This window comes from Plecotus auritus (genome assembly GCF_963455305.1).
Source record: "Plecotus auritus genome assembly, chromosome: 3".
Lineage (NCBI taxonomy): Eukaryota > Metazoa > Chordata > Mammalia > Chiroptera > Vespertilionidae > Plecotus > Plecotus auritus.
The window spans coordinates 120,744,454-120,757,696 of NC_137772.1; the positions used below are offsets into that span (position 1 = coordinate 120,744,454).

Here is a 13,243-nt window from a genome sequence, read left to right on the forward strand (position 1 = left end):
ATATATATATATATATATATATATATACACACACACACACACACACACACACACACACACACACACACACACACACATATATATAATTAGTGAAGGAACATTGCACTTTTGCCAATCTAAAGTAGTTTCTAGAAAGAAAGGGTATCGTTCAAGGTAGTCGGCTTTGGTATGCAATAGAAGTCACTTCTTCACTAGTGAGTTGCATTTGCTCAGTAAAATAACACATTTGTGCTACATAGCATGGCAAATGGAGTCTGTCCTCAAATGTTTTGTTACCTTGGTTCTTAGTATTGCTACATGTTGGAAGTTCTGTCATCCCCTTCAGAAAAAGTCCAACAGGTAACAAGAGGGAGAACAGTCTGACCAAGCCTTCTGAAGACTGAAAAGATACCGAGTGATGTTACCCCAGCATGGCAGCACATCCATCTTGGAAGCCATGGGTGACAGGGGGCTCCAGTCAGAGACTAGTGCCAGAAACATTGGAGTCTGGAAGAAAAGCAGTGAGGACTCGATAACTCTGGGCCCTGCGAATCATGTCTCGAATCTCCATGTTCAGCTCCATCAGCTTGGTGCAGATTTCAGTCAGGCTCTGGTTAGACCCCACCAAAGCATAAGTACCTGTTTGTCCTAGAGTTTGATGACGGAAATATATATTCAGAAGTGTCTGGACCTCATCATCAGAACTGCTTCCAAAGATGTCATTGGGCCACAGACTTCTGCATTCAAAAAAAGAAGAGCACAGATTATAGGCACTATTAGTCACAAAGAGGAGTAATTATGAGTCTGTGTTAGTAAAATAATATTTTATATATAAAAAAGCTTTATTGAGATAAAATTCACACATTATACAATTCACAAATCTAAAGTATACAATTCAGTGGTTTTACTATATTCAGAGTTCTGAAACCATCACCATAAATTTATAATATTATATGTTATTGGCTTTGATAAAAATATCTAAAGTATAAGCTTGGAATCTGATAATTTAAAAACATTTATTTGCTATGTCATGATTCCAATGAATATGTGAATATACTATCAAAATGTAGGGGTAAAACACCCAAAAGGATACATTAAAATATTAGATTTCAAAATTATGTTGGGGTATATACTTAAATTTTTAAAAAAATATACTTTATTTCAACCATTCCCCATACCCTTCCTCCTTGGCAACCATCAGTTTGTTATCTTTATCTATGGGTCTGTTTTGTTTATTCATTTTTTTTTTCACAAAGACTGTTTTAAAACAAATGAATTGCAAAATTTTATCCAGAGTGGAATCGAGAGTGCTTTTGAAATTCTTGAAGGTGAGTACTACTGTGATGTCATCCAACATACCACATATTACATTTAATTTATAGTATAAGCATCTTCTTAAAATCTCTGCAGTATGGCTGAATTAGCTGTCAGAGAAACCACAGAATTAACACCCTCTTCAGTTGCTGCTACTATAGTTTTCTTTAAAATAATTGTTCATGCCCGGCCGGAGTTGACTCAGTTGGTTGAATGTCTTCCTGTGCACCAAAAGGTTGCTGTTTAATTTCCGGTCAGGGCACATTCTTGGGTTGTGGGTTTGATCCCCAGTAGGGGCACATACAGGGGTGGGGCGGGGGAGAAGGGAGAGGGATGGCAGCTGATCGATGTTTCTTTCTCTCTCTCTCTAAAAATTCAATAAAAACATATTCTCAGGTGAGGATTAAAAATAAAATAATTGTTCACAATTTTGTGTTGAAGGACAATTTCAAGTGTAAGGATGCACCAGATACTCTCTCCCAGCCCCCCAAAGCTTTTCATCGAGTTATTGAAAACATGATGTTTATCCTGGAGCAAGGCCATTAATTAGGTACTGTACCTGAAAATGGACAGCAAGATGCTGCCCTGTGCAAGGACATCCCTCAACAGTTATAAGCATGCAAATAATTGAATAAAGAATTTGTTAATTGGCATTGAAGAGTATTCATTTGTTTTTGTTTTTTTTTCCACATACGGTGTTTGTCTTACTCTCTGACTTCTTTCATTTTTTATGGTCAAGTAATATTCTATTGTATCTATGTACCACCAATTTTTTATCCACTCATCTATTGATGGGTGCTTGGATTGCTTCCATATCTTGGCTATCTATATATATAAAAGGCTAATATGCAAAGTGTCTCCTTGGGAGTTTGACAGGGAGACCTGGAGTTTGATCACTCATTATGATGTGTGCTGACCACGAGGGTTGGTGTGGAACACGGCAGGTAACCAGCGGTGGTGGTGGGGCACTGAAGGAGCAAGGGAAGGAGGAGGCAGGGAGGTGAGTAGGCGGGGGTGGGGGGAGGAGTAATGGCACAGTGGCAGCATGTGGGTGGTAAGGGAAGGGGGAGGCGGGGAAGTGGGGAAACTGATTGGCCCTGATCGCTGGCCAGGCCTAGGGACCCTACCTGTGCACAAATTTCATGCACTGGGCCTCTAGTCATAAATAATGATGCAAAGAACATAGGAGTGCATCTATCTTTTTGAATTAGTGTTTTGGATTTCTTTAGATAGCTAACCAGAATTGGAATTACTGGGTCATATGATAGTTCTATTTTAATTAAATTTAATTTTCCATCACCATATGGTAGTTCTATTTTAATTATTTGAGGAACCTCCAAATTGTTTTCCATAGTGGCTGCAATTGCAGTCCCACCAATAGTGTACAAGGGTTCCCTTTTCTTCACATCCTTGCCAGCACTTGTTTGTTGATTTTTGATGACAGCCATTCTGACAGATGTGAGGTAGTATGGCATTGTGGTTTTATTTTGCATTTCTCTGGTGACTAGTGATGTTGAGCATCTTTTCATATGTCTCTTGGCCATCTGTATGTACTCTTTGGAGAAATATCTATTCAGGTCCTCTGCCCATTTTTAGATTGGATTGTTTGTTTTTTTGGTCTTAAGTTTATGTGTTCTTTATATATTTTGTATATTAACCCTTATTGGATGTATCATTTGTGAATATCTTCTCCCATTTAGTAGGTTGTGTTTTTGTTTTATTAATGATTTTCTTCGCTTGCACAATTTTTAGTTTGATGTAGTTCCCTCCCCCAACACCCACACTCACTTTGGTTGCTCTATACCAAGGAGACATATCTAGAAAGATATTGCTAAGACTGATGTCAGAGAGTCTACTGCCTATGTTTTCTCCTAGGAGTTTTGTGGTTTCAGGTCTTATATTTAAATCTTTAATAATCCATTTGAATTTATTTTTGCATATGGTGTAAGAAGGTGGTCTAATTTCATTTTTTTCATGTATCTGTCCAATTTTCCCAGCATCACTTATTGAAGATACTGTTCTTAACCCATTGTGTATTCTTGCCTCCTTTGTCATAGATTAATTGACCATATAAGCATGGGTTTATTTCTGGGTTCTCTATTACATTGATTTCTATATTTGTTTTACTCCACTATCATACTATTTTGATTATTGTAGTTTTGTAGTATAGTTTGAAAGTACCTCATCCTTTGTTTTTTTTTTCTCTCAAGGTTTCTTTGGATATTTGTGTGTTTTTTTTTATAGTTTTATATAAATTTTAGAATTAATTGTTCTAATTCTGAGAAAAATGCTATTGCTATTTTTGTATTGAATCTGGATATTGATTTTGGTAGTAAAGATATTTTAATAATATTAATTATTCTAATCCATGAGCATGGTATATCCTTCACTTATTTGTAGCCTCTTTGATTTCTTTAATATTTTATAGTTTTTCAGGATTCAGGTCTTTCACCTCTTTGGTTGAATTTATTTCTAAAAATGTTATATTTTTCGATGCAATTGTAAATGAGATTGTTTTCTTAATTTCCCCTTCTGATTATTCATTATTGGTGTGTAGAAATTCAACAGATTTCTGTAAGTTGATTTTGTACCCTGCAAATTACTGAATTTATTTATTAGTTCTGATCATTTTTGGGTGGAGTCTTTAGGGTTTTCTATATATAGTAGCATGTAATATACAAATTGTGAGTTGTACTTCCTTTCCAATTTTTATCCTTTTAATTTCTTTTTCTTGTCTGATTGTTGTGGCTAGGACTTCTAATACTGTGTTGAAAAGAAGTGGTAATAGTGGGTGTCCTTGTCTTGTTCCTGATCTTAGAAGAAAGGCTTTCAGCTTTTCACCATTGAGTATGATATTAGCTGTGTGTGTGTCATATAAGGCCTTTATTATCTTGAGGTATGTTCTCTCTATACTCACAATGTTGAAAGTTTCTATTATAAAAGTTTATTGACCTTTGTCAAGTGACTTTTCTGAGGTGATCATATGATTTTTATCCTTCATTTTTAATGTGATGTATCACATTGATTGATTTATGGATCTAGAACCATCCTTGCATCCCTGGGGTAAATCTCAGTTGGTCATGGTATATAATCTTCTTACTATATTGCTGAATCCAGTTTGCTAATTCTGTTGAGAAATTTTGAATGCATGTTCATCAAGGATATGGCCTGTAATTTTCTTTTTTTGTTGAGATCTTTATCTGGTTTTGGTATCAGGGTAATGCTAGTTTTATAGAATGAGTTTGGAAGTGCTCCTTCTTCAATTTTTTGAAATAGTTTAATAAGGGTAGGAATTAATTCTGCTTAAATGTTTGGTAGGAGTCACCTGTCAAACCATTTGGTCTTGGATTTTTATTTGTTGGCAGTGTTTTAATTAAATGCTTCAATTTTATTGCTAGTAATTGGTCTGTTTAGATTTTCTACTTCTTGGTCCAGTCTTGGAAGGTTATATGCTTCCAGAAATTTATCCACTTCTTAATAGCTTGTCAAACTTTTGGCCTATAATTATCCTTACTATGCTTTAATGATTACTTGTATTTCTGTAGTAGTGTTTGTGTTTTTTTTTTTTTTTTACTTTTCTTTCATTTATGAGTTTATTTTAGTTCTCTATCTTTCTTTCTTGATGAGTCTGGCTGCCTAGGGGCTTGTCAATTCTATTTATCCTTTCAAAGAACCAGCATTTAGTTTCATTTATTTTTCTATTGTTTTTAAAATTTCTATTTCCTTTATTTTCACTCTAATCTTTATTATCTCTTTCCTTCTGTTTACTTTGGGTTTTGTTTGCTCTTCTTTTTCCTAGTTCCTTTAAGTATAGAGTTAGATGGTTTATTTGGGATTTTTCTTGTTTCTTGAGGTTGTCCTGTATAGCTATGAACTTCTTTCTTAAAATTGTTTCTGCTGCCCTAACCAGTTTGGCTCAGTGGATAGAGCGTCAGCCTGCAGACTCAAGAGTCCCAGGTTCGATTCCAGTCAAGGGCATGTACCTTGGTTGCAGGCACATACCCAGTAGGGAGTGTGCAGGAGGCAGCTGATCGATGTTTCTCTCTCATCGATGTTTCTAACTCTCTATCCTTCTCCCTTCCTCTCTGTAAAAAATCAATAAAATATATTTAAAAAATTGTTTCTGTTGTATCTCATAGATATGGAAAATCTGTGTTTTCACTTTCATTTGTCTCAAGGCAGTTTTTTATTTCCTGTTTGATATCTTCTTTGATCCACTGGTTGTTTAGTTACCTGTTAATTAATCTCCATGTATTTTTATTCTTTCCAGTTTCCTAGTTTCATGCCAATATGGTTGGAAAATATGTTTGATATAATTTCAATCTTTTTGAATTTATTGAGACTTGCTTTGGGATAATGTTTTGTGTGTACTTGCAAAAAGGTGTATACTGAAGTGTTTTGATGTAATCTATATAATAAAAGGCTAAGCAACCATTACTGTGGAACTACCAGAACAACTGGTCGCTATGATGCGCACTGACCACCAGGGGCAGACGTTCAATGCAGGAGTTGCCCCCTGGTGGTCAGTGTGCTCCCACAGGGGGAGCGCTACTCAGCCAGAAGCTGGGATCATGGCTGGCGAGCACAGCTGTCATGGCAGGAGCCTTCTGACTCTGCGGCAGCACTATCGAGCAGTGGCAGCAGGCGCAGTGGGCCGGAATGTGCGCGAGCAGCATGGCGCCTGGCCCTGATTTGGGCTCCTCCCTGGCCGCCTGCTGCTTGGTGCACTGCTATACCCCCTGAGGGGTCCCAGACTGTGAGAGGGCACAGGCCGGGCTGAGGGACCACCCAACCCCAGTGCACAAATTTCATGCACCAGGCCTCTAGTATTTTATAAATGTCTATTAAGTATATCTGGTGTAATTTGACATTTAAGGCCATCACTTCCTTATTAATTTTCTTTCTGGATGATGTAGGCATTGATGTGAGTGGGGTGTTAAAATCCCCTACTATCCTATATCATAAAAGCCTAATATGCTAAGGGTCCAGTTGTCTGGTCATCGGTTGAACCAATCAAGGTGTAATATGCTAATGATATGCTAAGGCCGTTCAAGTGCTTGCTATGATGTGCACTGACCACCAGGGGGAAGACAGTTGACCGGTTGACCAGTCGCTATGATGTGTATTGACCACCAGGGGGCAGACTCTCCGACAAGTAGGTTAGCTTGCTGCTGGGGTCCGGCCAATTGTGACTGAGCAAGACAGGCCAGACATGCCCTGGAGTCCTCCCATGGTCCCTCCCCAGCTGGTCCACCTTCTGCGTCCCTCCCTGGCCCTGATCGTGCACCTGTGGGGTCCCTCAGCCTGGCCTGTGCTCTCTCGCAATCTAGGACCCCTCGGGGGATATTGGAGAGCTGGTTTCGGCCCAATGGTGGAATGACCAGTCGCGATGATGTGCACTGACCACCAGGGGACAGACACTCAATGCAGGAGCTGCTCCCTGGTGGTCAGTGTGCTCCCACAGGGGGGAATGCCATTCAACCAGAAGCCGGGCTCACGGCTGGCGAGCACAGCGGCAGTGGCGGGAGCCTTTCCCGCCTCCATGGGAGTGCTAAGGATGTCCGACTGACAGCTTAGGCCCGCTTCCCCCAGGGAACAGGCCTAAGTTGTCAGTCAGACATCCCCCAAGGGAGGGCTCCTGGACTGTGAGAGGGCTCAGGCTGGACTGAGGGACTCCCACCATCCCCCCGCCCCCGAGTGCAAGAATTTTGTGCACTGGGCCTCTAGTTATATAACTGAGAATTTCTCCCTTTATGTCCATTAATGTTTGCTTTATATTTTTAGGTGCTATTTTATTGGGTGTGTAGATATTTATGATTATTATGTCCTCTTCTTGGATTGGTAATTAGATAATGTTCTTCTTTGTCTTTATTTACATTATTTGTTTTAAAGTCTATTTTGTCTGATATGAGTACTGACTGCTAAACCAGCTTTCTGCTTTGGTTTGAATGGAATTCTTTTACCATCCCTTCACTTTCAGCCTTTATGTGTCTTTCAATTTGAAGTGAGTCTCTTATATGTGCCATATTCAGCTACCCTTTGTCTTTCTATTGGAATATTTAATCCATTTACATTTAAAGTTATTATTGATAGTTATATACATATTATCATTTTATCAATTTTTTGTTTTTTTTATAGTCCTCTGTTTCTTTTTTCTCTTGATCTCTTTCCTTGTGTTTTGCTGGTTTCTTTAGTGTTTTGTTTGGATTCTGGTTTCCTAATAATTGGTGTATCTTTTATAAGTTTTTGGTTTGAGTTTACCATGAGGTTTATATATATAATTATATATCTATAGCAGACAATTTTAAGCTGATAGTCATTACCATTTGAATATATTCTAAAAGGACTACATTTCCTCCTCCTCCATGACTTTTTTTGTGTGTGAATTTTCTTTATTAAAGTATAGTTGGCATATGTTATATTAGTTTCAGGTGTACAACATAGTGATTTGACATTTACCTATCTTACTAGATGCTTACCACACCAAGTCTAGTAATCACCTGTCATCATGCAAAGTTATCACACTACTATTAACTATATTCCCCTTCACGATTTCACCTATCCCTCCCCTCTAGTAACCATCAGTTTGTTCTTTGTTTCTATAAGTCTTTGTTTGGTTTGTGCATTTGTTTTGATTTAAAAAAATTGCACATCTAAATGAAATCATGTGCTATTTGTCTTTGTCTGACTTATTTCAGTTAGCATAATACTTTGTAGGTCTATCCAAGTTGTTGCAAATGGCAGGGTTTCATTTTTTTTTTTTAAATTGCTGAGTAAAATTCCATTGTACTGTTTATATACCAAATCTCCTTTATCAATTCATCTGTTGACGGATACTCAGGTTGCTTTCGTAACTGTTATTTACTTAATATGTTTTAATTGATTTTTAGAGAGAGAGGAAGGGATAGGGATGGAGAGATAGAAACATTGATGAGAGAGAAACATCATCAATTGGCTGCTTCTTGCACATCCCCTACTGGGAATGAAGCCTGCACTGGGGCATGTGCCATGATTGGGAATCAAACTAGCAACCTCTTGGTTCATGGATAAATGCTCAACCACTGAAGCACACAGGCTGGGCATAACTGTTATTTTAAACTAGAGGCCTGGTGTATGAAATTCATGCACGGGAGGTCCCTCAACCCGGCCTGCACCCTCTCCAATCAGGGACCCCTTGGGGGATGTTTGACTGCCAGTTTAGGCCTGATCCCAAAAGCCATGGTGGCAGGGGCCAAGGCAGCGGCAGTTAGGGGTGACCAGGCTGGCAGGCAGGTGAGCAGTTAGGAGCCAGTGGTCCCATAGGGATCGAGCCTAAACTGGTAGTTGGACATCCCTCTCGCAATCGGGGACCACTGGCTCCTAACTGCTCACCTGCCTGCTGGCCTGATTGCCCCTAACTGCCCTCCCCTGCCGGCCTGGTCGCCCCTAACTGCCGCTGCCTTGGCCCCCGCCACCGTGGCTTTGTGCGGAAGGACATCTGGATGGATGTCCGGAAGACATCTGGTCTAATTAGCATATTACCTTTTTATTAGTATAGATTACACAATATAAGCTTTAAGGTAGAATGGCATTAGTAGAAATGAAGAGACATTTCATTAAAAATGTATATTGGTTTGATATGATTCAAATCCACTTGTTTATGATAAAAATCAAGTCTTTAAGAATAGGATTGCTTGCCCTAGCTGGTTTGGCTCAGTGGCTAGAGCTTCAGCCTGAGTACTGAAGGGTCCCAGGTTCGATTCTAGTCAAGGGCACATGCCTGGGTTGTGGGCTTGATCCCCAGTAGGGCACGTGCAGGATGCAGCTGATCAATGATTCTCTCTCATTGATGTTTCTATCTCTCTCCCTCTCCCTTCCTCTATGAAATCAATAAAAATCTATTTAAAAAAATAAAAGAATAAGATGCTTTGCCCTAACCGGTTTGGCTTAGTTGCTAGAGCGTCGGCCTGCGGACTGAAGGGTCCCAGGTTCGATTCTGGTCAAGGGCATGTACCTTGGTTGTGGGCACATACCCAGTAGGGAGTGTGCAGGAGGCAGCTGATCGATGTTTCTCTCTCATCGATGTTTCTAAGTCTCTATCCCTCTCTCTTCCTCTCTGTAAAAAAATCAATAATATATATATATATATATATATATATATATATATATATATATATATATAAGATTGCTTTGCTATCAAAGCCAAGTAAAGTGTGTCATTCATTGTCCCTGATGAAGTCTGAGCAGCTCAGTTGCTAAGTGACTTCACTGGGTTCTTATCAAATAAAATCCATGGAGAAGCAACTAAGCCCACCATGCATTTAGGCTATAAAGACCGAAAGTTGGGGAGGACAGAGTCATTCTGGGGTAGGAGACAGTGAGCATCAGTGGCTGGGAGGCAGGGAAGACGAAGGAATGCCCAGTGCCTGGAAGTACTGGAGGGCCTGGGATATGCAAATCTGCTGGGGGCAGGGTCAGGCCCTGCACTTAGAGAGGTCAGGTCCAGAGGGAGGGCAGGGGTGCGGTTCCAGGGAATCCCCTTCCTGCGAGGCTCCTCCTCCTCCCCTTAACCCCCTAACCTGTCCATTTGGATAAAAGGGATGGGAAGCAGGTACTCAATGACTGGGCGGGACACCCCTCAGTCCCAGATCTCTCTGGGGCAGGGGAGGGGGTGTTTGTATTGGTTTATTTGATTCTTCTTACATGTTGAAGGGGGTGGCAGGGGAGTGTCTGCCAGACATAGTTTCCTTCTGCTTGCTTGCCAGAGCTGCCCTGCATGATGCCTTTCCCTTCCTTCCCTGCTGCCCCGAGCTAACGCGCATGTGATCGCCAGGGATGAAACTGGGGCCTGCGTTGTATTGCGTGGAGATTGCACTCCACAGGAACCTGCCAGATCCAGGGAGGGTTGGCCTCATTCACTGCCGGAAAGGCTCAATTTAAACCAAGCCACCACTTGCCGCCACTTAGATAGGCACTGGCTGAGCCATTTGCAGAGGGTTTATCATCCCTTCTGGCTGTTTCCTTGGAAACCACAAACTCAAGATAGTAGAGCCGGCTGCGTGCTTCTCAGCGCCAGGTCTCCTCAGTCAGCTGCTGAATTTACTTGAAGGATGTAGAATAATTTTTAAATGATACTAAAGTGTATACAATTAGGTCAAAGCATTATGCAGTTGTTTCCTACTAGAGGCCCGGTGCACAAAATTCATGCATGGGGGGGGCAGGGGTTGTCCCTCAGCCCAGCCTGCACCCTCTCCAATCTGGGACATCCCTCTCACAATCCAGGACTACTGGCTCCCAACTGCTCGCCTGCCTGCCTTCCTTATTGCCCCTAACCACTTCTGCTTGCCAGCCTGATCACCCCCTAACCACTCCCCTGCCAGCCTGATTGATGCGTAACTGCTCCCCTGCCAGCCTATTTGCCCCTAACTGCCCTCCCCTGCTGGCCTGGTCACCCCTAACTGCTCTCCCCTGCAGGTCTGGGTCCCCCCCAACTGCCCTTCCCTGCAGGCCCAGTCGCCCCCAACTTCCTCTGTCAGCCTGGTCACCCCTAACTGCCCTCCCCTGTAGGCTTGATCGCCCCCAACTGCCCTCCCCTGCTGGCCATCTTGTGGCGGCCATCTTGTGTCCACATGGGGGCAGCCATCTTGTGTGTTGGAGTGATGGTCAATTTGCATATTACTCTTTTATTAGATAGGATTAATTTGTACGATTGAGGGTCCTGAGTATTTGAGGATGTCAGCTCTCACAGAGCATAGTGATTTTACCTATTGAATTTAAACAAAGTCTCCAGTGATTCTTTCGGCCAGGCGGCCTCCGGGCTGGGCGGTGTGGTAGGCCTGTGCATGCCTCTGCCGGTGGCCACTTCCTCCAGGGTCTGCTCCTGGGCTGTGCCTGACTGGTTGTGACTATTACACACCTGACTGGTTGTGACTGCTAAGGCATCTGGGCTAATTAGCATATCCCTTGATTATTATATAAGATAATGCTGTAGTGACATAGGTATCCATTATATATTTTCAAATTAGTGTTTTAGTTTTATTTGGATAAATACTCAGAAGACAGATTGCTTGGTCATATGGTAGATCTATTTTTTTTAAAGACATCTCCATACTGTTTTCCATAGTGGCTGTACCAATTTGCAGTCCCACATGGACACTGCACAAAATACAAGATGGCCTTGCAACGTTTCTTGTAATGGTGGTTTGGTCTTAACAAGCTCCTTTAACTTTTTCTTGTCTGAGAGGCTCTTTATTTATTCTTTAATTTTAAGTGCTCACCTTGCTGGGTAAAGTATTCCTGCTTATAGGTCCTTGCTTTTCATCACTTCAAATAATTCATGGCAGCCCCGAATAAATCCTACTTGATCGTGGTGTTATGATCTTTTTAATACATTGCTGGATCTGGTTTGCCAATAGTTTATTGAAGATTTTAGTATATATGTTCATCAGGGATATTGGCCTGTAATTTTCTTTTTTTTTTGTAGTGTTTTGGAATTAGGATAATGCTGGCTTCATAAAAAGAGCTTGGAAGTGTTCCTTCCTCTTGAATTTTTTTTGGAATAGTTTGAGGAGGATAGATGTTAGTTCTTCTTTGAATGTTTGGTTAAATTCTCCTATAAATCCATCCAGTACAGGACTTTTGTTTGCTGGCAGTTTTTAAATTACTGCTTCAATTTCATCAGTTTGCAATTCAATAACTACAATATATGACATGAACAAATATGAAAGATAAAAATAACATGATCATATTAATAGATGCAGAAAAAACATTTGGCAAAATCCAGCACCCCCTTTTTTAAAATAAAAACTCTCTGTAAAGAGGGAATAGAGGGGTCATTCCGCAACATAACAAAGGCCATATATGACAAACCTACAGCCAACATCATACTCAATGGGCAAAAACTAAAACCATTTCCCCTAAGAATAGGAACAAGACAGGAATGTCTGCTTTCACCACTCTTATTCAACATAGTACTGGAAGTCCTAGCCATAGCAATAAGACAAGAAGAAGATATAAAAGGCATCAAAATTAAAAGGGAGAAAGTAAAACTGTCATTATTCACAGATGACATGATATTGTACATATAAAACCCTAAAGAAAAACTCCACCAGGAAACTACTAGACTTAATAAATTAATTTGGCAAGGTAGCAGGATACAAAATCAACATCCAGAAATTGATGGCACTTTTATACACCAATAATGAACTCTCAGAAAGAGAAACTAAAAAGCAATACCATTTACCACTGCAACAACAACAAGAAAAAGATACCTAGGAATAAACTTAACCAAGGAGGTAAAAGACCTGTATTTGGAAAAGCATAGGTCATTGAAAAAAGTAATAGAGGAAAATACAAAAAAAAAAAAAAAAAAAAAAAAGGAAACGTATACCATGTTCATGGATTGGAAGAATTAACATCATTAAAATGTCTATACTACCCAAAGTCCCAAAGTAATTTATAGATTCAATGCAATCCCTATTAAAATACCAATGGCATACTTCATAGAATTAGAACAAATACTCCAAAAATTTATATAGAACCATAAAAGACCCTGAATAGCTGCAGCAATCTTGAGAAAGAAGAACAAAGTTGGATATCAAACTATACTACAAAGCCATGAAAACCAAAAGCGCTTGGTCCTGGCACAAGAACAGGCATATAGACCAATGGATCAGAACAGAGACCGCAGAAATTGACCACACCATACGGCCAATTAATATTTGACAAAGGAGGCAAGAACATACAATGCAGTCAAGACAGTCCCTTCAACAAAGGGTGCTGGGAAAACTGGACAGACACATGCAAAAAGTTGAAACTAAACCACCAACTTACACCATGCACAAGAATAAACTCAAAATGGATAAAAGACTCAAATGTAAGGCATGAAACCATAAAAATACAGAAGAAAACATAAGCAGTAAAATCTCAGACATCTCACGTAGTAGAACCTTTGCCAATGCATCTCCTAGGG

The 13,243-nt window shown here is 40.3% G+C and overlaps 1 protein-coding gene across 8 annotated transcripts in view; it reads right to left on the minus strand.

The window, feature by feature from the left end:
• Window positions 1-318: 318 nt before the first annotated feature.
• FRY (FRY microtubule binding protein) overlaps window positions 319-13,243 on the minus strand; it is a gene marked incomplete at its 5' end in the record, with an annotated part of 677,381 nt that continues 664,456 nt past the window's right edge. For 7 of the 8 annotated variants that reach the window (XM_080662182.1, XM_080662181.1, XM_080662178.1 and 4 more), the window contains one exon: window positions 319-716. In XM_080662182.1, coding sequence (XP_080518308.1) covers window positions 458-716 — 259 coding nt within the window. In that variant the 3' untranslated portion in view covers window positions 319-457. The remainder of the gene's footprint in view (window positions 717-13,243) is intronic. The other variant, XM_080662183.1, reaches the window with a different exon arrangement.